Source organism: Nuphar pumila, chromosome 6, assembly GCF_984573655.1.
Source record: "Nuphar pumila chromosome 6, dmNupPumi1.hap1.1, whole genome shotgun sequence".
Lineage (NCBI taxonomy): Eukaryota > Viridiplantae > Streptophyta > Magnoliopsida > Nymphaeales > Nymphaeaceae > Nuphar > Nuphar pumila.
The window spans coordinates 106861964-106888485 of NC_143254.1; the positions used below are offsets into that span (position 1 = coordinate 106861964).

Below are 26522 nucleotides of genomic sequence, written 5' to 3' on the forward strand. Positions count from 1 at the left end.
AGGTAATTATTTTGGATCCTTTTCACTTTTAGTGATAACTTTTTACATAGATAAGACTTAAGTAGAGTCCTATTCACTTATTTCATGAGCCATGGGTACGAAAAATTAGAAATTTCTTCTGATTAGTGAAGACAAGAAGAGATGTATTATTTATGGAAGAGCACACATTATTCAACTTTTGTGCTTATTGTAATTAGTGAAAGACAATGTGGAACTTCTTTGTTTTAATGCTTACTACTTACAAAATGACATATTACTTTCCCTTTTTACTTTTTAATGTTTAATTTTAGACTCTTTTGATATATGTAATTGATACATTGTTATAACACAAACTTACCGTAAGCTTCTTAGATAGGTGGGAAGCCTGCTTTCCGGAAACTCGCTTCGGAAGCACGATACTCATCGCTTCCCAAACTTGATGGGAATCTCGATTCTCCCACGTTTCTCCTATGCTTTCCACACACTTCATCTATTCTTGTTATATGTTTTTTCACTCTACTTTTTATGTTTTTTATGTGTTTCCTCTCACGCTTCTCACTCACTTCCATGTATTTTCTCTAAATTGGCAGTTATCACTTTTTTATTTTGCTAAAAATTTAATTCTTACACTAAAAATTTATGATATTTAATAGTAGTCACTTTTATTTTACTTTTTATTTGCGTTCCATTTCCATTCTCATTCAATTCTTATATTGTTTTTTTTATTGCATCGTTTCTCACTTCCACTTCCCGTATCGTTTCTTGCTTCTGCTTCCTAGTCTGGCAACCTTGTTATAACATCATAATTATAGATTTTATATTTGTTAATTATTACATATTTATTAATGCTCATTTTATTTCATAATTAAGTTTACCTATTATTGTTGTTTGACTACTTAAATCTGTTTTATTTCTCTTTGTGGTTAAATTTTTTTATAATTATTTTAAATTTTATTTTATTTTTGAATTATGTGATTGTTATAGTTTGTATACTCAACCTTTTTCTTTTGTTGTTATCTAATGTGACTCTTTAGTAGTAAACCTTTTGCTTTGTTAGTTATTTTGTTACAATATTGTTCAGCATGTTATAGTAGTACACGTGTATGTTTAATTGTTATCATAATGCTTAAATTTGATTTTTTTAATTTCATTCTATGATTTTTTTCTCAATTTTTTTTTGGATTTTTTCTGTTTTGTACATTTTTTTTTGCGATTTTAAATGTTTTTTTCTGTATCTTACGATATAATACAGCACGGTATGATGCACCCATATCGCCAGCTCTTTCTATACAGATTCTGATATGATAATTGCACCATTGGAGTTAGATTCCACTAAGGTGCAATAAATGCATTGAGTCATGCCTGGAACTGTTTTAAGGCTGCTCTAGGTCCAATGAGCAATATTAAAAAACATTGATGCCACATGTCAATTCATTTGGTTTAGCTTTTAAATGTTATGAATGTTAAAGTTCAAACTTTTAAGCGCGCCAAAAGTTCATTGCCTTTGAAGGATGAATCCGGGTTTTGGTCAGATATCGGATTTTATTTTGTTAATTGGATTGAGATTTGGTTGAAGTAATTTTACATCTGACTCCGAATCTGAATCCGAATAAAAAAATCCATTACTCGGATTCGGTATTGCCTACATCCGCCTCGAGTCTGACCCGTTTACATCCCTACATTTTGCTAGTGCTATCAATTTGTTAGATTTTGGGTCGGGTACTCACCCAACAAAAATTAGATTTTCAGGTCTGGTAAAATTAAAAGAAACCCAAATAGGCATATGGTCAGATCTGAACCTCCTTTTGAGACCTAACTGGATTTGGGTACGGATATGAGTATGACATGTAGAAGTCTCTCATTTAACAATTCAGATTGCTTACCCAATCTGGCCCGTGTGAATGAGTGTAAAAATGACACTTGAGGCTTTGAAAAATATCCTCAGCTTAAAAATAAACAAGCCCATAAAGCTAGCGTTTTTGTCATATTTGCCATAAGAAATGCTACAAGTGCTTAATGTCACCCAACCCGACCTCATGTTCTGTTGTAAGCAGGTTTGGGAACTAAATTCATAATTGTGGTTGGGTATGAGATATCCCATATGCGACCCAACACGTATCTGAACCAGAGTTGCCAGTTGCCAGTCGAGGAAGCAGGAGCGGGAAGCGATACAGGAAGCAAAAACGGTAAGCGAGGCAATTCTAAAATTTTAGGAAGCGGGAAGCGCAAGACGACTTAGAAGCGAACCAGGAAGCGTCTCAGAAGCTATTTAGGAAGTGAACCGGAAGCGACCTAGGAAGCGAAGAAGGAAGCGACCTAGGATTCGGGTGTGAAGCGAAAATATAATGATATATTTTTAATTTATCAAAAAATAAAATTTATGTTATCATTGACAAAATAAAACATGAGTATCTAAGATAATAAATAATAAATGTTGCAATTATCTAACAAATGTATCATATTGCAACTTTCAAACATTTAAAAAATAATACATCAAGAAAAAATCATAATTCAGATTCCTGTTGCAACCATTTAACAAATGCATACAAACACTAAATAATGCATTACGAAAACTAATATTTTTGATTAAAAAACGTACCTTTTGCAGCGAAAGAATCAAATGACTTGTTATTTGATGTGATTCTTGTGATCTCTGCAACATAAAAAATAAGAAATTAATAAACTCAAAGATTACATAATACATAGAGATATGGTTAAAATTTTAAGCTATAAAGTTATAAACTGTAAACTATAAGCTATAAAGTTCTAAACTATAAATTTAAAATTAACATAATCCACTACTTTACTTCATCATGCAAGCTTCAAAACAAAAGTACATATCAAAGCAAAAAAATATTACAAGAACATTACAAAAAAAGTAACATAAAAGTTTCAAAGTTGGACTACTTCAACTACATCATCAAAAAAATAATTAAGAATTCAAGAATTCATTTCATTGTCAACAATCAATAATGTCAACTTTCTCTTTCCCTTCAGGTCAACAATAGATCGAGAACTTTCGGCGTCATCACGTCCTTGTCCTCAATGACCATGCTTTCTACTTCTTCCTTCATTTTCTATAATGAATATATTAAAAAATTAAAATGTTCAAGAACCTTAATTTAAAATATAAAAAATTCATATATAGAAGAAAGTAAAAATAAAAAACACAAGATCAACATACCTTGCCTAGGTCTCTTGCTAAAGAAACAATCAATCCGGCCTTGAGGAATTGATGGTCGCTCTTGTATATCTGCACTAGTTCTACTAGCTTTATTGGATTGATTTGTACCTTTTCAACCTCATTTGTACATATGATTATTGAAGGCAATTGAGTTCTTGGTTGTACAACTTTGGGTTTGGATTTGAAAATGGTGCTTGATTGTTGTTCACTATCATCCAAATCTCTCCAACGCATGTTTTCTAATCTCAACGTATTTTCTTCTACAATAGAAAGTTCTGGATTGATATCCTATTTTCGACTTGGTCTTTCTTTGTAGCGATTGTTGCACCTTTTTATAACAAGAATATAAAATATGAATGCTAATAAATAATCAATGATAGTAAAAGAGAAAAAGAAAATACTAAAACAAAAGTATAACACTTTAATTATACCTGTCAATCAATCAAAGATTGTAATGAATATACACCAAGGTATCAACACGATCTTCATTGAGCCTATTTCTTTTAACATTGTGAATCTATAGGTGCTCTACACTCTTTCTGCAGAAGATGTGCTAATAGGTTGAGATACTTAATGACTAATGCTCTCAACTCAGGTGTATCACCACCATAAAAACGCCACCAATTAAGGACCGTCATTGTAGGATTCAATATATCTATTCTTGCTGCATTTCGGCTAAATCTTTCACTTCTTGATGCAAAATTACAAGTTGTGACCTATAAAGTGTAGAAAACTCTTCATTTTCAGCAGACATGACTTCAAGCGCGAGCATTGCACCATGTAAGATATCATTATCCTTTTTTGCAGAAAAAAATGTTTAACAACTATAACAGGAAAATGCAAATGAAATAATAAACTAATTAAATCATTAAACTTTATTAAATAGATAGAATACAATTTTTACCAGGAGAAACTCGTTTGACCCCTCCTGCTGCTGGGATCTTGAGATACTCTGACTCGTAATATTTTGGAGTAAGTATGAGACTATGAAGAGGCACATTCATTCTACCCCATATATTTGAGACAATCTTATGAATCTTTTCATACAAATCTGGTCCTTCATACACCTCACCAATTATAGGGCCTTTCTGATCACAAAATTTAATCATCTTATATATGAGTTTTGTAATCAATAATGCTAAACGAACAAAATCCCAATATTCTTCATTAAGAACAATTGTTTCTGTTGTAACAACTCTTTTTTTCATAGTCTCATTAGTGCATGATTGCTTCCACTTGCTCCATCTATCTGAAATGACTGTGAGCTTCAAGCTGCCTCTCACATCAAGCAAGCACTTCAAAGTAATATAATGTGAAACAAACCTTATTTTTGCAATATTTATTAGCTCTAATTTTTCATTGCTTGTAAAGATTGCTAGTGCTTTTGAATGATTTGTGATATACTTTACAATTTTTTACTCTGCAAATATGTTTCTCCCAACTAATTAAACTCATGTGCCAAATCCTTGAAGATCAAATTAAGTGTGTGCACAACACAAGGTGACCAAAAAAACATACTTATATGTTTGTTTTAATTCATCGCCTGCTAACTTGCAATTTGCTGCATTGTCTGTATTCACTTGCACTAACATTAGAAGGCCCCACAAGTTTAAATCCCGTCTTCAAAAACTCGACAATATTTGCAGCTGACTGTTACACAGAAAAATCGCGTGCATATAAGAACATCAAGCAAAAACAATTTGATGCAAATATATTTATCAAGTGTTTGTTCTTGATATTTGTCCAACCGTATGAGACAATGGAAACTCCAAACTCCTCAAACATTTCTCGAAATTCATTTAACTTCCTATAAACACTCTTTGTCACTGTCATGTGACATTGTTCACGCTTTTTCATATGATGGAGGTTTATATCCAGACACTTTACTAACTGCAGATATCATCTTTTCCCAATACGGTGATCGAAGCACATTGAAAGGTATGCCATTTGCACACAAAAATCTGATAATTTTATGATCTACATAATATTTTTTTATATTTTTAAAGGTATCAGGAATATCAACTGTGTTTCGGCTTCCAGTAGAAGATGTAGTCATACTAATAGGCTTCAGTTTATCAATTCTGGATCTCCTCAACTCAAATGCACTTGATGAAACCTCCACTCATCGAACTTGCCTCTTAATTTTTCTTGCCAATTCTGCATTTTTTGCAACTACAGGACAAAAGGCAATCCCAACACTTTGTCCCTTTGGAACTCTCATGAAATGTGTAAAAACTCAAGTATATGACCCATGATAAATATTTTTTAGTGCCAGCACATAAAAGCCTGAGTTCCACCTTGCTTTTCTTGCTCATTCTTCTTTTGTTTCAATATATGGTGCCATAACACTATTGTTTTATGCATGTTAGGTGGTTCATCATCTTGGTAATCTTCAGAATAGTAGTCATCTAAGTCATATTCTTCTTCATCTTCCTCATCAAAACAATTTTCTTTTCTGTCCTCAAACTGATATGGACAATCAGAAGACCCCTTGCCCTTTCTTGCATTGTTATTCCCAACACCACTAGACGATTCATGCTCCAAATTGCAAAAAGAATCATCATCGTCATCATAATTGTCATGATCGTAGTTTGTGATGGTCATTAACGAAGCAAATAACAAGCAAATATACCTGCATCATAAAAGTATAGGAATCAGCCTAAAACACTTTAAATAAGCATCATGCAACGAGGTGAAAGATCTATCATCTATGATTCTATAATATACTATGATGAAGCAAAGAAAAAATGAAGTTCTTTCAAAAGTTTGCATTTATGAAAAATGTTAAAGAAAGACAACATAACAATGAAGAAAGACAAAATTCATATTGGCCAACTGTTTCTAGCAATAATGATATTTATTTAAAATTTTAAACAACTAGCTGCAGCATACTATTTGCCCCCACTCTTCTGATAAAGTAAATGAGGATTTAATAAATACCACCTACTCCTGCAGGTGCTTGGGAATCCTGTTTTGTGTGAAGAAAACGGTGTTTGGAATGGATATGGGCCAATTTCAACTACATCCTCACAAGGATGTTGAGAAATCCAATCTCATCTCCTATTTTCTTCTTGGCTCCCATCACCCCTCTCATCTCCTCCCCCAACACCAGCTCCCAAACAGAGCCTAACTGTTCCAAAGACTTGAAACTTTCACAGAATCACAAACAAAAAAAGATAGGACGCAGAAACCAGAACTCCCAATAGCCTCTTAATAAAGTGGCTCAGACACACACAAATAGGTCATCATCGGTAGATATGAATGTAAAGAATTGTTTCATATCAGTATAAAATGAAATCTATCATCACAGCCACATCCAAAGTTATAGAAGCATCGCAAAAATTTTTGAACAAGCAGTGAGAAGGATTTTTTCATGTTAATGTACAGTAGTATGTTTCTATCTGATTGGCATCCTCCCCATGTACAGTAGAAATGATAGACAAGAATCAAATCCCCAGGCCTACAAGGGCCCCACTCATCTGCTAAGGGCGACTTGTGAATGTCACAAGTTGGAAACCCTCAGGTGGCAATCGGTGATGGGGGAAGGTGGGTTTCTCTTGGATTAACCAAGAAAACAACCAAACCCCATAAAGAAATACATGCATTTGTGAAAGCCAGACTGACCAAATAAACATCAGATGAACATTGATTAAGTAGCCAATGTGCCAAAATTTTTTACAGGGAGATTACTTATATGCATGTTGGGGCTTGCGTAACCTGAATATTGTTTCAAATAATCATATTCAGGCTTTAAAATCCCCAATTTCATTTTAGGAGTAGAACAGAAAGGTTCCAACCACTGCAAGGTGGTCCACTATAAGAAGTATCTACTCCCTACACAGCAAAAAAACTGAAAAACAGGTGAGTTCACACGTTTAGTATGTGCAGCAGTCATCAAGAAGATTGGTGGGGGATTTAGCTGGTACGAAAAGGTTGGAGTTGTAGGTAATGGCAGCAGTCATCGGGGCGTGACTGGGAGAGAAGATGCACAGATGCACTCTCACAATCGTGAACGGTGAATTTGCATCTCGTGGGCGAGATGGAGAGAAGAGAGGAGAGAAGAGATGGAGGGAAAAGGGATACACGTACCTGAATATCCTCATCGCCGGTCGGTGGAGGCCGTCGGACGTCGGAAAAGGTCGCCGGAAGTTCTGAAGGTCGCCGGTCGGTGGCCAAAATCCTGAGAGAGAGAGAGAGAGAGGAAGAGAGACTCAGAACAGTCGTGAAAAAAAACCCTAAAGCCCTCTTTTGAGTTTTGTTTTCACGAGTTTTTTAAAATTCTCATTTTGCCCTTAATAAAAAAAATTTCTTTAAAAAAAAGGGGAAAATAGTAAAATAGGTTACGCGTCCTTCAAAGTGGTACCATATGTGAAGAATCCTTGCAAACAATCAAGTTTTCAAATAACTTGATACTTCAAATACTCAATACACAAAATAAATGCACAGTGTTTATAAGCTTTACACCACAAAAGAAGTGCAATAAATGCACAGTGTTTATAAGCTTTACACCAAAGAAAGTGCAATAAATGCACAGTGTTTATAAGCTAAAGGAGACAACTCCTTACTCTAATACATGCATACAATGGGCTCACTTAGCCCTTATTTATAAGCAAACTTAAGAGACGATGGGCTATTCCCAACAACTCTTATTAGAGACTTTGGGAATCAGCCCAACGTCTATATTTTTAAAACTGTGTACACAGTCAATGGCTGTATGTTGTACACTGTACACAGTCATCCACTGACAGTGTACAAAAACATTATATAAAAAAACAAAAATAAGAAATGAAAAAAATTACAAAAAAAAAATAAAACGGAGGAATTACAATCATATTCAAAAACATGAATATGCGTAAAATGTAGAAATGACTAAAATACCCCTACAGCCAATACAATAAAGAAATATATATTTTATATATACAAGTAGATGAATACATATACGTATATGATATATATATATATATATATATGTATATGTATCTTCTTTTATATATATAAAATATATATAGAAAATACAATGTCTTATAAATTACAATTTAACACCCCCCCTCAAACTTAGGGCAAGATGACCAAAAGTTTGCAAAGGAGGAAATTGAACCGCGGAGCACACAAAGCTTTGGTGAAAAAAATCTGCCCATTGATATTCTAAAGTTACATATGGAAGATCTATAACTCCTTTCAGATACGCTTCCCGAACAGTGACAGTCCATCTCAATGTGTTTAGTCCGCTCATGAAAAGTATGATTTTTGACAATGTATATTGCAATCTTGTTATCACATCATAGCTTGGTGGGCTCTTCTATTGAGATCCCCATGTCTTCTAATAGCTGATGAATCTATACAATTTTCATAGTAGTAGTCGCCATGAAACGATATTAAGCTTCTGTTGAGGATAGAGACACTTTTTGTTGCTTCTTACATCTCCATGAAATCAGCGAGTCTCCTAAAAACACAAAAACCAGTGGTGGAGTGACGGTTATTTGGGTCACCTCTCCAGTCAGAGTCAGTATAAACAATTAATTTTAATTCAGAAGAAGAGGATAAGAATACTCCCTTGTTTAGTGTGCCTTTTATGTATCTCACAATCCGCAAGATGACACTCATGTGAACTGATGTTGATGCATGTTGGAACTGACTTGCAGTATGAACTGCATGAGAGATATTTGGTCTTGTAATACTCAGATACATCAAAGATCTCACAAGCTGTCTGTAGGGGGTGGGATCGGAGAGAGAAATACCATCATCAATCTTCATTTTGGCTCCTACTATAGCAAGAGTTTTACAAACCTTATCATTCGTAATATCTGACATGTCAATAATCTCAGAGACAAGTTTAGTTTGAGATAAAAAATACCCTTTAAGAGAATATGCTACTTCAATACCCAAAAAATAAGTTAGAAATCCCAAATCAGACACTTCAAACCTATCCTTCAAAATTGTTTTTATGCTTTTAACCCCTTTAAAATCACTTCCAGTTATAAGCATATCATCCATATATAAGAGCAGAATGACAATCTCTGCATTGGTTTTTCTAACAAATAAGGCAGTGTCAGTGAAACAGGAAGAAAAACCATTTTCTAACATTACAGAGTTAAATCTATCATACCAAGCCTTAGGGGCTTGTTTTAAACCATAAAGTGCTTTTCGAAGACGAAACACTTTTCCTTTGGGAGTCTCCATTCCTGGTGGAGCATCCATATATACCTCTTCATTCAGATCACCATTTAAGAAGGCGTTTTTAACATCCATTTGATAGATGTTCCATTTGTTGATTGAGGCAACGCTAATGAGACATCGAACAGTGACCATTCGGGTCACAGGGGCAAAAGTTTCTTCATAGTCAATCCCGTATTCTTGACTATATCCCTTTGCAACTAATGGAGCCTTATATCTCTCAAGTGATCCATCACTCTTAGTTTTTACCTTAAATACCCATCTACACCCTATTGCTTTTTTACCCTTAGGAAGATCTTGAAACTCACAAGTCTTTGCCCTGTTGAGAGCTGAAAGCTCACACTCCATTGCTTTCAGCCATTCATCATTCATTTTGGCTTCTTCGAAGTTTTTGAGTTCTATATAGGAATGAATGGCGCTAAGGCAAGCTCTATATTTAGGAGTAAACGAATCATATGAAATAAACCTAGAAGGCATCTTTTTACTTCTCTCAGTTCTTCGTAGGTTTTCATCATTTGTTGAATTGGACCCACTAGGTTCACTGAATTTTTCAATTGCACTCCTAAAACTGTTTTTATCTCTATGGGTATATGTTATAGGATCTCTCAATGCTCCTTTACTTCTATGTTGGGAGATAGGTGGATGGGAAGAGCCATCTTCTTTATCATTGACGTTATTATGAATGAAATCATCATCACTATCATCATCATGTGCTAACATTTCAAATAAAAAGGAGTAATCCATATTTTCTTCAAAGGGTTCACTCCTTTCAAAACCATTAACATTTTCCAGAAAACTCACATTTCTGGAAACATATAGCTTGTCATTCTCAATATCATAACAACGAAACCCTTTTTGGGTTTCAGAATATCCAAGAAAAGCACAGACAATGGCTTTTGGCGAAAGCTTGTCATTCTTGTCAGTAAGAACGAAACATTTGCAACAAAAAATTCTCAACCGACTATAGTCGGGTTCTTTGGTATACAATTTTTCAAAAGGCGAGATATTGTTCAAGTTTTTAGAAGGTAGCCGACTTATCAGATAGACAGATGTTAAAGCCGCTTCAGTCTAAAAACCTTTTGGGATGTTTTGAGAAACAAGTAATGTTCGAGTTGTGTCTATTATATGTCTATGCTTCCTTTCGGCTAATCCATTTTGTTGAGGGGTTTTGGGACAAGATCTTTGGTAAAGAATACCATGACTTTCAAGATAATTTTTGAATTCACTTGAAAGGTATTCTCCACCAGAGTCAGTTCTAAAAATTTTTAGATTCTCGTTAAATTGATTTTTAATCATCATATGATAGATTTTAAAAATTGAGAAAACTTCATATTTGTGTTTAAGAAAATAAATCCAACAATATCTCGTGTAGTCGTCAACAAAAATGACATAATATGCAAAGCCTTCTTTTGATAGGACGGGTGCTGGTCCCCATATATCCGAATGGATAATTTCAAAAGGTCATGTTGTAAACATAGATCTTTCACAAAAAGGCAATTTTTTCATTTTCTTAAGAATACAGTCATTACAAGTTAAATCACTTTTACATAGACTTTTAACAAAAGGTAAATGAGAAATTTTTGCAATATTTGGATGTCCAAGTCTCTTGTGCCACACATTAATATCCTTTTGTTGGACAACATTACAAAACAAGTTCTTTGGAATTTGAAGGGAATCGACATAGTATAGATCGCCCTTCCTAGAGCCTTCCCCAATCAATCTCCCGGACCGGCGATCCTGTATCCAACATTTGTTAGATTAGAACTTTATATCACACCCATGATCCGAGAGTTGAGAAACAGAAAGCAAATTTAAGTTTAATTTGGGTATAAATCTAATTTTTGGAATAAAGAACCCTTGTTTTTCAAAATTTCCTATTCTTTTTACTTCAAGAGATGTTCCATCCGCAGTTGAAACAAAAGATGGAGAGGGATTTTTTGAGTATTCCGAAAAAGAACTAAAACTTGGGGTCATGTGAAAAGAAACACCCGAATCTAAAAGCCAATAGGTCTTACCGGGAGGAGAAGAGGTTGACATGGTGGCTCCGGAAATAGCCCCCTTTAAAAGAGGTTAAAGTGCATCCACAATTTGTTGCAATGAAAGAGCTCCATTTGAGGATGACGAGCACTCTTTCTTTTGATGTTGGGATGTACTAGCCATGACAAGTAACTTTTTCCACTTTGGGCAAATAAGCTTGATATGCCCCAGTTCCTTACAAAAATGACATAAAAGCTTGCTATAATCCTTCTTCCCTCCTTGACCACTTGAGTTTTGATTCTTGAAGTGAGGAGACTTGTAGGTCCTTAAGTTGCTCCCCGGTCATGAGACAACATTAACTCCTTCATTTTCTTCATTATAGGAAGGTGTAGCTAGAACACTTGGGTTGTTCTTGTTTATACCCATACAAGTCTCTTCCCCACTTAGTTTAGTAATTAAATCTTCAAGAGAGGGGGAAGTGAAAACGGATAAAAGAGAAGATCGGATTTGTTCGAATTCAGGCCTAAGCCCATTCAAAAAATTAAAAAATCTATCTTCTTTCAATTGTTTATGACGAAGCTCTATGGCTTCTCCACTCCACTTGGGTTCGAGCATAGCAAACTCATCTCAAATAGAAGAGAGTTTGGCAAAATACTCCCTTATAGTCATCTCTCCTTGACGAAGAGTTAGAGCTCTCTTTTAGAGATAATATTTATGAGACAGGTCCCTAGAGGTGTACATCTTCTCAAGGTACTCCCACGCTTGAGAAACCTTCTTAAACTTGATAATATTGGAGTTAATTTTTGTTTCTACGGATGAGAAAATCCATGAGAGGATTTTAAAATTCCTTATCTCCCATTCTTCATGCTTTTTGGTGTAGTCTTCAAGAGCCTTGACTCTTTCTTCGCCTTCAAGGATTTTTATTTCTCCTTTCTCCATCAAGGTTATCTTTGGCTCCGGTTCGAGAATCGAGCCTTGAACATAACCCCAAAGCCCTTTTCCTTTAATATGAGCCTCCATGTTTCCGGCCCAGACGTGATAGTTGGACCCATTGAGTTTGAAGCCGAGAGAAAAATGAGAGTCTTTTTCACCCATTAGAGAGGAGAGATGATGAAAAAGAATACGTAGCAGAAAGGATTTTTAGACCTTTCTTGACAGAAGTCTTCTAAAATATTGGATGAACAAGCGAATCCACTTCAATCACCAAAAAAATCAAGGGCACACTTTTCGGGGCACCCGAAAAAGTGAGAATCCACACGATCCTTTTTTTTCTCCAACCTTGCTCTGATACCATGTGAAGAATCCTTGCAAACAATCAAGTTTTCAAATAACTTGATACTTCAAATACTCAATACACAAAATAAATGCAGTGTTTATAAGCTTTACACCACAAAAGAAGTGCAATAAATGCACAATGTTTATAAGCTTTACACCAAATAAAGTGCAATAAATGCACAATGTTTATAAGCTTAAGGAGACAACTCCTTACTCTAATACATGCATACAATGGGCTCACATAGCCCTTATTTATAAGCAAACTTAAGAGACGTTGGGCTATTCCCAACAGCTCTTATTAGAGACGTTGGGAATCAGCCCAACATCTATATTTTTAAAACTGTGTACACAGTCAATGGCTGACTGTTGTACACTGTACACAGTCAGCCACTGACCGTGTACAAAAACATTATATAAAAAAACAAAAATAAGAAATGAAAAAAATTACAAAAATTACAAAAATAAAACGGAGGAATTACAATCATATTAAAAAACATGAATATGCGTAAAATGTAGAAATGACTAAAATACCCCTATAGCCAATACGATAAAGAAATATATATTTTATATATACAAGTAGATGAATACATATACATATACATATACATATAACAGCGTACCCCTTTAAAGGGGTACGCGCTTCCTGATATAAGTGTGTGCTTCTCCGTGCATTTCGGAAGCCCCACGTTTCGCGCTTCCGAAGTGTGTATCGGGGAAGCGCGCTTCCCCTAAGGCATAGGCGCTTCCGGTAACTCTGATCTGAACCCGTACCCATGCTACCCATGCTGGACAATCTGTTATATGGTAGGATATGGATATGCACCCCATGGGTTGGGTACCCAGCCTCTTGGCAGCCCTATATTTACTAAGATTAATTCTTGTGGCCCATTTATCGATCACATATCATTTCTATTTAAGGTTAGTTGGACTCCTCAGTCCCAAGCAGCAAATGTGAATGTCAATTCATATAGTTGCTTATCATTTTTCTAGGGAAAAAATTTAGACCTTGTATACGCTGAGAGTTCACAATAAGCGAACTTTACTTGATCGATAAAATAATGAAGAAAGTTGTATTTTCTTCTTTTTTGCAAGCCAACATAAATGCTAGTGTGTGGTGCCCTCGTTTGGGTTGTAACAATGAATGCTTGTCAGAAAGATCATTAAATAGGCGTTTTCCTTACTAGTCAAAATTGAGGTCCTTCTGTTCCTTTTGTGGTTATTATTCTGAAAAAGACCAAACTTTGTTTCAGAATAGTCGTCATCATTTCTTCTTTTGAGCCAAGAAGTTCATGGTTTAATGCTATAACTTAATTGTAGTTTGTTGCTTGTAATGTTAAAACCATTGATTATTTTAATAGTGATAAGCTTGATCTTAAGGCTGATGTGATGATATGGTGCCTCTTCACTCTTTCTGTTGTTTCCCCTAATTTATTCCTAAATCTCTAAGCTACAAGTGTACAAATCACCAACCTATGATTTCACAGAAGTGGCAAACAAATGGTTCAGTTGCAGCATCATGTGCACTAATTAGCTTTTGGCTAACTAGTAACTTAGTGCATATGATTCAAAGAGAAGGCAGACATAGAACATGATGATTTTCCTTAAAGAGCTTTATTATTCTAGCCTCACTACTATTTTGTTTTATTATTAGTCTCACTTTGATGCCATGAGAACTAGACTGATTTGGAGATCAATCAGATCACTCAAGTAGCTTAAAATCATCATCATATCATCTACCCTTCTCTCTAGTGCATTTGATTGCCCAAGAAATCTTTTTTCTTGGGGAAAGGTTTTCAAAAAAATTGTCAAGGCTGAAGTTTTTCCATGTGCAGTTCAAACAGGAGGGAACTTGACAAATTTATCAGATGGGTGCTTTGATTTAAACTTTTTTTTTACTTGGTGAAACTTCTCCCAGAAATAGTGAAGTTTTGAGGTGTGGTTTTTTGCCTATTCCTTTTTTTAAGTCTCCAGGTGAAAATTCTCCAAAATAATAGACTCCAAAGTGGAGAAAAAGGTCTGAAGAGTGTCGGAAAAAACCATTCCCATCTGCAATCAGATACGATTCTCATGTCATCAAATCCAAGCATGTGAATTACATCTATAATTGAAAAAAATGCCAAAAATGCTGATGGTGGTTTGTGCCTTCACATTATCACATCATGTGTGTGTGTCTCTCTCTCTTTTATATATATATATATATATATATAATGTATGTATATATATGTATGTATGTATGTATAGTGATGTGTGCCTAAGTTATTGAATTTTTTCAATGTTTTATTTTTGTTCATCTAATGGTAGCTTGAGTTTTGAGCCTGTAACAACTTGATGATGTTGTCTAAAGCTGAGTTTGTCCTCTGATATTACAGGTACGATAGGGAAGAGAGTGGAGCCATGTTTGACACTGACCGTTCATCATTATTTCTAGGCGATGAAACATCCTTCAAGAAGGAAGCAGAGATGCCTAAAAAATTGGTAGGATTGGAACTTTACCCTTTTGCTTATCCCATCTTTTCATGTTAATCTAGAAAAAGAAGTCTTACTATTAAGTTGTTTGTTTGTTTTTATTATTAAATCACACCAGCTTGAGCTTGTGGTGAGCCTCGTATGAGCTTTTAGCCTGATCCCTAGCTCAAGGCCAAGCCTGAGCCAACTATGAGTTTAGAAAATCTGAGCCCAAAAGTGTCTGCTCTTCTTTTTGACTTGTTCAACGGATCTAGATTAGAACTGATCTGTTTCTTACCCTATATATCCTTTCCAACTCTCAATTTTAATCTCCACACCCTTGGCCACTCCATGGATGGGCATGGCCTTAGAGTTAACCACTTCATGCGGCTTTCCCTTTTCTCGAATCGAAGGCTTTTCTTTCTCTATCTCCTGAACGATGGCTGTGAAAGGTGATTTCCATTCCTGTTGGGAAGAGGGCACAAGACACAGGATCCAATCAGAAGGATCACGACTAAGTGCTTATAGAAAGAGAGAAAGACAATGCCCGCCCATCTCCGGGACATTGATGAACCTCCCTGCTTTTTTGGTTGGTTACTCGCCTAAAAAAGCTGAAAAGGTACTGAGCGAGCATAGCGAGTGTGAGATTTCTTTTATATTTTCCCTTGCCTAAAAGAGGGAGCGATAGCGATCGGGTGACTCGAGAGTAGGCAACTAGCGTAGAGTGATCGTCTACACTTTTCATAAAGTGCTTGACAAAGCGAGCGAGTTTGCGGCTCTCCTATTTCTGCACAGCTTCCAGTTGATGGCTATGTTGCTTTTCCCTTTCTCCTTTGACTTCTTTGACTCATCTTCCCCCTAAATGGCATTTTCTATCAGGCATGCCCATATCATCTTCAAGACTTTCTTATTTCCATACTTCTACGATTCCCTTATCCACTTCTATGAGATTCTACTAGTCTGGCCATGAGAGAACAGAAGTCGGGTCCTAGGGCATGTCAGGTTGCTAGTCCTTTGATGGTTCCCAACCCGTTTCTAAAAAATCTCATTTCCTTCCATGATATTATATGGGAAATTTTTTAGTAGTATTCGGTTCAAATCCCATCGTCCTTCCCTAAGTAAATATAGGGGCACCTGAAGCTTATCTATCTAACGCCTTTTCCTGTAACCCTCCTACAGGGTGCTTACCCAAGAATTTTTGAAAATTGCTCAGAGAATTGCTTTACTTTACCTTTGAGATTGTCCAATTTAGAGTGCATTTTGCTTGTTAGTTTGTGGAGTAGGAGCCCCTGTTCGAGCAGGCTCACTGGGTTGGTGTTCCACACCTAGGGAGGCAATAGACTTATAGTATAAGGAGTTGTTATAGAAGGGCTTACCCTAATATAGTATTGCTATATGTCTTCCTTACGTTCAGGCCCGTTCGTTGCGAACCGAACATTAACCCATGGGAAACCTTCGGTTGGAACCTTTGGCAACACCACTCAAGCAAGCAACCAAGCCTTTTTACAAGACGATAATTAAATTCAAGAAGAAAAGAGGGACGACATTCAAAGTAGGTACTTAACGGAGACGGTTCGAGCTCTCTATTTTGGCTCACTGAGGGTAGATCGTTTTGTTTCGTAAGGTGCCTATCTCTTTTCTTTTGTTACAGAATTAAAGAGTAAGGCATGAAAGATCAGAGAAAAAGGGATTAGTCTTAGAAGTTCATAGACAGTTGGTTAAATTTAGACCTCAGAGAATAACTAGGAGAGAGAACTAGGGTGAAAGATTTGTTTGTTGCCTTATGTTACAACCTAAATGCTGAACTATTGACCCTACTTGTTCGGATTGGTGTTCACCCCCAAAGTGTTCCTGGACTAGGAAAGGGGGATGGTTGATCGAAGCATCAAATGCGAAGGCATAGGTAACAAAATAGGTAAAGGTGGAGCCCTATCACGTTAGACCGAGTTGCGGTTGAAGCATCACAAAAAACAATGTATCATACTCTCGACCAGATCATCATAATGTAATAATGAGCTTTTGCTCACGGACACTTTCTTTCTCTCCTAGTGGCATAGTGGTCGGCACATGTTACGAAAGAAGGAATCACCAACTAGAAACAAATACAAGTAACAAAGCTCTTAACTCTGCAACTGCCTTCGGGCTGTTCTTTCATCTCGTGTTAGCGAAGCAGAACAAAGCTTAGGTGCAGAGCCTTCCACTACTATGGATGGATCGAGCTACGCGAAGGTGCGAAGCAACGAAGTGTGTCTGGTCCACGAAGAACTGCCTTTGGTCCCCCCCACATTGGCTTACTCACGACAACCTTCCATCCGCCCAACGACCTATGATGCTATGGTGGGTCCCTACATGTACCCTTGTGGAGGGGTTAATCTTGAATAATACACAATTGGTAAGGGGCTAGCTTTATGCCACCTCGATGGAGTGAGTGAAATGTGAAATCTTATAATTCATTCAATAAGTTTTTTTAGAAAAATTATTTGTCCTTGCTTGAAGGGAAAGGACTTACCTTGAACAGTTTCCTTGCTTTTTTAGTTGCTTAGCAAGCGAGGGATTTCTTTTATATTTTCCCTTGCCTAAAAGAGGGAACAATAGCGACCGAAGGAGTGCGTGAGCATAGCGAGCAGTAGCTCTCGGGGTCCCTACCGACGCTGGTGTGCGAAAGCACGAAGAGAGAACAAGATTCCTAGTGGTCCATGCCGTAAACGATGAGTGTTTGGCCTTGGTCTACTCAGATTAGCAGCCCAGCTAAGGTGTGAAACACTCTGAGCTAACAGTCTGCCTTAAGACAATCTCCATGCCAGGCAAGCTCCTTCTTGGTGCGAAAAACAACCAGCTTAGCTTGCAGGAGAATGAACGAGCAAAGCCCTAACACTTTGCTTTGCGAGTGCTTTGAGGATGCGCAGGAAAAGAGTTCTGTCAAGCAAGTAGTATGAGAAACAAGGGGATTGTTTCCGAGAGCGATAGCGACCGAAGGATTGAGTGAGCATAGCTCTTCAAGCTATTCAAATAGATCCAGTCTAGAGTAGTGGTGTGTTACTGGGTCGTCAACTTCTGTCCCCTCACACAACTTGCTTGCAAGCCATGACAAGCCTTTATCCTGTTTGTACCGGTTCCCGTTTGGAGAGAACATCAACAAGTATAAGAGAATTAAAATCAGCTGTAGATGAGAATAGACTCATGGATTTGGGAATGCACGGAGGTGGTTTTTTCTGGTCCATGAACTAGATAGAGTTTAGCCCATCTGGAGCTCGAGTAGCCTTCGAGGCTCCTCGAGCGTTGGCACATGCAATAATTCACTTGCATTTTCATTGATCCTCTACCAATGAGCTAGCTTAAATAGAACTTCTAAGCAAGACCTTCGGCTTGACTAAAGCTTAAAGATAAATACTTGTAGGTAGATCGATACTGATTCCAAGAATGGATAGGAACTCCGGGGTGAGAAAGGATTGAGGATCGAAGTGGCTATATCCTCATTCACATTTCTCTTTCTCTGAAACAACAGATGCATTGGTCGAGAAATCCCTAAACTCCAAGAATGAGAAGTTCTTTCGGCTTCCTCTCTGACTATGTCGGGTGCTGTGCATTGCCAAAGCGAGCACTTATACAACTATGTTATCGGGACACGCCGTTTTAGGTGGCCATACCTGTGCTGACTCGTGTCGACACGGGGCAGGTACTAGACATACCATTTTGCGTGTCCTATCAATTTTTAATTTATAACTTTATATTTTAGATATAGCACATATATTTAGATCATGTTCAGTTTATTTTGAATTTATTTTCTATTTATGTGATATATATATATATATATATATATATATATATATATATATATATATATATATATATATATATATATATATATATATATATATAGCTGTGTCCCCATACCCACATTTTTTTGGAATTTCCGTGTCGTACCCTCCGTACCCGTACCTAGGTGACATAGTTATATAAAGAACAAAAAAAGAGCCTGCACTTGTTCAGGACATCACCCGTGCGAGAGTACTGTTGGACCACTCTTGGAAGGTCAACTCTCTCACAATCGTTTTCTGTTCAACGCGGAGCTTGCAAACTCGCTCAGATTATCTTGCTTCTTTGCTCGCTTTCTTCTGGACAAACTCACACTCAGACACCATAGAACTCATTTTTTTTTCAAATTTTTGGATGGATAAGCTTACACTCGGCTGCCTCGCTTTCGCTTGCTTCAGCCTAAGGGCTGCTCTAGCTCGCTGAGCAAGAGATTTCTTTTATATTTTTCCTTACCTAAAAGCTATGTCACATGGGTGCGGGTGCGGGGGTGCACCAATATATATATATATATATATATATATATATATACACACACACACACACATACACACACATATAATTTGTGCAGGGGGAGGGGTCGAAGAGGTGAGGAGAGGAGGAGAGCAGAGGGAGTCGGAGAGGAGAGAGCGTACCTGAGGAGGAGAGCAGAGGCGGAGTGGTCGACGGCGGCGTCGAGGTTCGACAGAGGCTTCAGGAGGAGAGGAAGGGAGGATTAGGGCAAATTTTTTTTGCTCTAATCCTCCCTCAACAACATATTTCATCGGGCGTAAATTTCTTTTAAGTTTAAAAATTAGACACAAATAACCCTGGGTGCATTGATCGCACCGAGAGTCGGGTTGACCGCACCCGCACCCTCGTCACGTCGACACGGATGTGGCACTTGGTTTGCCGAGTCCCTGTGACATAGCCTAAAAGAGCCAGCGATAGCAACCGAAGGAGTGAGTGAGCATAGAGAGCGAAACGACTGAGGGAGGGGTTAGTCTTGAATAATACACAATTGGTAGGGGGCTAGCTTTATGCCACCTTGCGCAATACCACATATTGGATCACTCCAGTGTGGCACGAAGCCACTGACGCCGAGTTGGCTCCTATGCTGCTATGTATGCCTTGCTTGGTCTCCCGGCACAGTGGGGTTCCATTGCGAGCCCTTGTCTTAACGAAAGTAGAAGATAAGGGATAACCATGCTTACTTGCTATATCCTTGCATCCTTGCACGACTTGTTCTTCTAGCCGGGCAATCTGGCCCCAATGGACATGGGTGTCTTTTTTGCTGTGTGAATGGATGAGTCCTTCCTGCAAGATTTGCAATAAATCAACAAATGCCAGACGCCTCTGCAACCCACTCTGAAGGGTTCTCTTGCGTAACCCGATTGTTGAAGGAAGTCTTGTATCGTAGAGTGGAACTGGGCGAGCATAGTGAGCAATTGATTTCTTTTATATTTTTCCTTGCTTAAAAGAGGGAGCGATAGCGACCGAAGGAGTGATAGGATTTAAAGGAATTCGATCTGGCTGGTGATGGTTTACCTGAGTCAATAGCGAAGTCAGACACACTATCAAGGGCTTATGTGATTGAATGCTTCTAGGCAAAATTTCTCAATATGGGAGAGCCATTCCAAGTAGTTTAGATCCTGAATTACTACAATCCCTTTCGGCAAAAGATGGGTTAACTCATGACCTAAGGGCCTCTCTCACTCACTGTTGCAGGGTTTTTTTTGTTTCCCCCCTTGTGACCTCCCGCTTGCTTCTCTTCTCTTGCGCTTGTTTGCGCGGAGGCAAAGAATCTTTTTGTTTCCGTTGGGTCGCTTCCGTCAAAGTGAAAGATCTGATCCAACAAAAATCTTGCATATTTAGTGAGCGTGACTATGACTTGTTAGAAGGCCATCTGCTGGCCTACAAAGGAAGCTCCATGATGCCGAGAGAAGGGTGACTACCCTTAAGGAGATGACTGTTGTAGTGCATTGCTTGAGTGAATAAACAGAACTTCAATGACAAGAGTGGCTTGGTCATCAAAGGGCTTGAATAGACAAGACATGAAGGCATTAGCATTGCTTTGTCTGCATTAAGCCATGACAGCCGGTGGGAAGGCCAGTCAATCAATCCGGATAGGATGACAGTCTCTATAGGTAAACCCATAAGCAATCTCAAGTTTTCGTCCCATAGTTGGAACGTCCCCCCCCCCCCCCCCCCCTCCCGAAGGTAGCCTCTTGGTAGTATCGGTCGGTGAAGTGCTTCATTTCTCTTGTCAGATTAATAAGGGCGCTAGGCCCTCCTGTGGTTCGCGAAAAGAAAGGACTAATTTTTTTTTATATATATATATATATATATATATATATATATATATATATATATATAGAGAGAGAGAGAGAGAGAGAGAGAGAGAGAGAGAGAGAGAGAGAGAGAGAGAGCATTATGTTTTTATTGTTATTAGATAATACATATGTATAAGTTGGGTAGAGCGGATCTGGGTCAGATTTGAGTACTACTATAGATTAAAATTGGGGTCTGTGTAGGGTATTTACCATCATGTGGGTTTTACCGATGCTTCAATTATTTGGAAAAGTTCGAAGGGTTGTCCATGATGCAGGCTCCTATATTTGACCTGGAGCCGCTTTCATCCTGAGCACGGTCAAACATGGACTTACCTGTTCTAGCCTAGCCATCTAGTTGCGACCAAGATTAGTTTCAGTCTCATTTGGGCATATCAAACTACACTTCTATCCATCTGATTGCACCTAGACTGAATCTAGTTTAAAAATTTCAATTAGACCCATATATGTCACGAACTTAAAATCATTGAGTTTATTTTGGGAACTATATGCTCAAAAATCACCTAGATTGAAACAAGTCTCAATTGGAACCATATATGTCTCCAACTCAAAATCATTGAGTTTAGTTTGCGAACTATATGCACAAATGTCCAAAAGTTTTCTTTGATATCCATGTGCTTTAATATTGCATCAAAAGTTACCTTTTCTGGACCAGTTAATTGGCATGATGCACATGAATATTCAGTGATCAGGAACATGCCCTATGGATGTTTTGCTTACTTGTTTCATGTTTGTAGTAGCCCTAGTAACCATGACATGTGCTTTTTCTTTTGCAATCTGCTTGTGTATTGAGCTCTACTGACGTATGTAATGTGACACCTAATATTTGTTCTTATCAGTTATAATTCTTTTCTGATCTTATCCCACTTTTATCTTCTATGTGGAAAATAACTCTCTCGCTCTCTCTGTAATATATATATATATATATATATACATACACACACACATGCAATATTCTTCCATCATCTGATTGAAACTGTATATAACCTGGACATGCAGATAAGAAAGGATGGAAAAAAAATGACACTTGCTCAGAGCAAAAAGTTGTCTCAGCTGACTGCAGACAATGCACAGTGGGAGGATCGGCAACTTTTAAGATCTGGTGCTGTTAGAGGGACTGAGGTGCAAACTGAATTTGATGACGAGGACGAACGGAAAGTTATCCTTCTTGTTCATGGTGAGTTATCAATCTAAATTTCATTTTTCTTGGTTAAAGTTTCTGGAAGTTGTTTTGGCGAGAGAAAACTGTCATCTAACTAAATGTTATCCTGTGCAAAAAATTGCTGTTTGTGAACTCACCAAGTTAAGTTGGTTGAGCCCATTGAAGGATTGATCAAAACTTTTCACTTCTATATTGGGTAGGCTAATCCCCATCATCTAGTTGTCTCCTTTAGACATTTTCTCTTCTCCAAACAAAGTGTGCACCTTTTGTTGGCTGTTAGCATTACATGGTGGATTATTACCTAAATTCATCTAATGATCTACAACAACAAACAACAACAACAACTATGCCTTCATCCCAAAACAATTGGGGTCAGCGATATGAACCAAAAAAGAAATTCATTTTGGGTCTTCCACATGAATCCTTTTCCTCCAATCATTTCTATCCAATGCCATGTCCTCGGTGAGGTTCAAAGCATTCATATCCTTTCCTATCATCTCCATCCAAGTCTTCCTAGGCCTACCCCGACCTCTTTTAACTAATATATTTTCCCATTTCTCCAACCTTCTAACTGGAGCATCATTAGGCCTTCGCCGAATATGTCCAAACCACCGTAAACGATTCTCTCTCATCTTATTTTCAATGGGTGCAACACCTACCTTCTTACGTATCTCCTCGTTCCGAATCTTATCTTTTATTGTATTTCCACACATCCATCTAAGCATCCGCATCTCAGCTACACTCATTTTTTGAATATGATGTCTCTTGGCAGCCCAACATTCAGCTACACTCATTACATGGTGGATTATTACCTAAATTCATCTAATGATCTGTTGACAAATATTAAAGCTGATTGTCAGTATTATTTTAGAACTGTCATAAGTAGGGCTTAGCTTTATTATTTAACAACCTTCAGGATGGCGGAAAAGCAGGATCACCCTACCATAATCATGTGGGTCTTCTAGCCCTGGAATCCTTCTCTGTCAAAACTTCACATTGATCCCAGGTTTCAAACCATGCATTTGCTAATCTGGTGTCATCTCTTTTTTCTGTTGATTCAAACTGTGAAAAGGGTGTGAGGGCACATGTTGCATCTAAATCATCATGGAAAAGTAGTGCATAAGATTAAAGTCATGTAATGGTACATTAGATTATCCAGGTTACTTCCCAAAAATTAAGAAGCCATCCAGAGCTTCCACTAGGGTAGACAATCAGAGAATTCCACCTCTAAACTATGTGTAAAACCTAGGCTCCATCTATTTTTCCCAAATGATAAATCCTACATTCCATGTTCCTGCAGCGTCTATTCCTAGTGCATGTGGAATGATTCTGGAAACATTATCTGATCAAGGCATCATTTTCTTATTGACTTTTGATGGCATAATAATTGTTCCATTCTGTCATTTGTTCTGCTAAAACAAAAAAATATATGTTGTCTTTCTAAGGAAATACAAGAGAGTAATTCTTTCCTGGAATACCAAAATGTTGTTCACTTGGTGTATATCTGTTTTCACAGACACAAAACCACCCTTCTTGGATGGCCGGATTGTTTTCACAAAGCAGGCAGAGCCTGTTCTGCCATTAAAGGATCCCACATCAGATATGGCTATAATATCAAGGAAGGGCTCTGCTCTAGTAAGAGCAGTTCATGAAAAGCAGAGTATGAACAAATCACGTCAGCGGTTTTGGGAGCTTGCTGGGTCCAAGCTTGGTGATATTCTTGGTGTTGAGAAGACAGCAGAGCAGGTCTTGTATCGGCTACTAATAACTTTGGTTTGTTACACTTAAGGTTTTTGCAGAATATTGTGTTGGTTGTGGATTAACTATTATCTGTATATATGCCTTCCAGATTGATGCAGACACTTCTGTAGTAGGGGAAGAGGGTGAAGTTGACTTTAAGGAAGGTGCAAAGTTTGCTTCACACATCAAAGATAAAGGTGAAGCAGTTAGTGATTTTGCAAAGTCAAAATCATTAATGGAACAAAGGCAATATCTCCCAATATATTCTGTTCGAGATGAGTTGCTTCAGGTAGATATTCTCTTAACTTAGCAAATGCTAATTCTGCTTCATTAGTATTTGTTCTGGATACTGCTGATATAGATTTTCACTTTCTTCATTGAGCAAGAATTGCATGAATATGTGTGATAGGATTGCTGATTTATAGCTATACGTTCACCATTACTGATTTATAACTGCACACTTGACACAAGTTTGTTTTTGCAATTCCAGTGTGTTATCTGTGGGTATCTTGACACAAGGCTCTTTGGCATGTAATTGTTAAGATATGTAAGATATGCATATACATATGTGTATATGTATACATATACACATGAATATGTATGTTAAGATACAGATTTAGATCTACATATATGTATATGTATGTTTAAAGCGCTGTAAACCGAAATACCCATCAAGGGTATTTTGGTACTTTCACTGTAATAGGCGTCAGCCCAATAGGGGCTGACAATCCTTTTTATTTCTTTTTTATTTTCTTCTTTTTCTGTTTTCTTTTTTGCTTTCTAGGTTTTTGTAATATTGGGAGCAGCTCCAAGTGACTTTTGGAGCTGCTCCCAACGGTCATAATTCTGACCGTTGGGAGCAGCCCAACAGTCACCTTGGGCTGCCCCCAATGGTGAACTTGTTCTATAAATTGGCCTTAAAGGCCTTGTATTCTTTAACACTCTTGTGAGTGAATTTATGCAATATCAACATTTTTAAGACCCTTGTGTGGGTAGTTCGGTGATTCAATCAAGCATTCAACTTGATTGAGAGTTTGTTCTTACATGTTCTTGCATGTGTATCGGATTCAATCCATTTCATTACAGTAATGTCCTTTCTATCACAAGAAATGTGATGATTTAACTGTTTTCTATGAAATAGAATCAAAATTTTGTAATATAACAAGCTACTATAAGAATTTTTCTTGTTTTAAAAAGCTATTATGGGAAAAGTGCTGGAAGCTTGTAATTAATTATCTGTAGACCATGACTAACTTTTTTGCTTTTGTACTTGTAGATGTTCTTTTGTTTGAGCGATTTAGCATTAGAATCATTTCTGGCTTAAATCATGGAAGGGGTATAAGTTATCCAGTGTGTTCTGATATTAGTTGGTTAAAAATATTTCTGCATGGAGATGGTGGTAAAGTGGACTATCATGGTATTCTAACAAGTATTCATTTTCTAAGTGGATCATAAATGATTCTAGTAACTTATTATATGTTCATATTTTTGAAGTAGAATATTTTCAATGTTGTGTTGGTTCAAGGCATGAAAACTGATTATACAGATAAAGTACATTTACAATCACACTTGGCAATTTTAGCTTTATTTTTTTCTTTTTCCCATTCTGAGATTGAAACATGTCTTTTCTAATTTGTTTGTCTAAAACTACAAACATTTTGATGATTTAGATTTGATATCAATGAATCATCAAGTAAAGAAATGATCAAGGCACTTGGATTTTCTTTTTTAGGTCTCACATGCTGTGCTACTAGTTTAACATTCTTTCTGTTTGTAGTTTGAGGTTCAAATGTTACCTTTTCCTACTCAATCTGGAGCCCTGGACCATAATGCAAATTTTTCAAGGAACACAAATCAGGTGGAACACTGACATGGTATATATATAAGGTCAAATATGGGAGTAACAGGGCATATATGGTTGGTTCTATGTGGATCCTGGTCAAAATCATGTAAATAGAAAAGGTCTAACTTACTAGTTTTGCTAATTTCACATGGAAATTTATATAGTTTAACTAATTTCAGTTTATAAATTATCACAGGGTTGCGAGTCATGACCAGATCCTGAGTTATACTGTGAAATCTGACTCAGTTCTGGTCCTGCTGTTCAAAATCACATCCAGTGTCAGGTCAAGCTTTACCTGACCCATATCCAGTCAGCTTGCTTTCCTATTTTCCAGCTGTCTTTGTTGGTTGCATATCACGTTAAGGTGAAAACATCACATTGTTGATTACATCTGTTACGCTAACTGAGAAATTAAGTGCTTTGTTAAATAAGCCCTATAATTGTGCATATCTGAGTCCACATGGAAAAGAAGCTACATTTGAGGCTCTCTTTAGCTGTCAAATTTGTTTGCTGTAGTCTGGTGAGAAATATTCATCATTGTATTGATAGCATTACTGAACTTTCATTCAAATATAGGTGGTGGATTGAGGGCAATGACTA

The 26522-nt window shown here is 37.2% G+C and overlaps 1 protein-coding gene and 1 non-coding gene across 9 annotated transcripts in view; one reads left to right on the top strand and one right to left on the bottom strand.

The window, feature by feature from the left end:
- Positions 1-26522, top strand: part of EMB3011 (RNA helicase family protein) — a 77679-nt gene that overhangs the window by 21661 nt on the left and 29496 nt on the right. For all 8 annotated transcript variants that reach the window (XM_090008600.1, XM_090008604.1, XM_090008603.1 and 5 more), the window contains 4 exons: positions 14959-15064; positions 22177-22354; positions 23856-24085; positions 24189-24368. In XM_090008600.1, coding sequence (XP_089864726.1) covers positions 14959-15064; positions 22177-22354; positions 23856-24085; positions 24189-24368 — 694 coding nt within the window. The remainder of the gene's footprint in view (positions 1-14958; positions 15065-22176; positions 22355-23855; positions 24086-24188; positions 24369-26522) is intronic.
- Positions 6382-6476, bottom strand: LOC149835576 (small nucleolar RNA snoR126). Its single transcript, XR_016432909.1, has one exon. It is a non-coding gene; the product is annotated as a small nucleolar RNA snoR126 (small nucleolar RNA).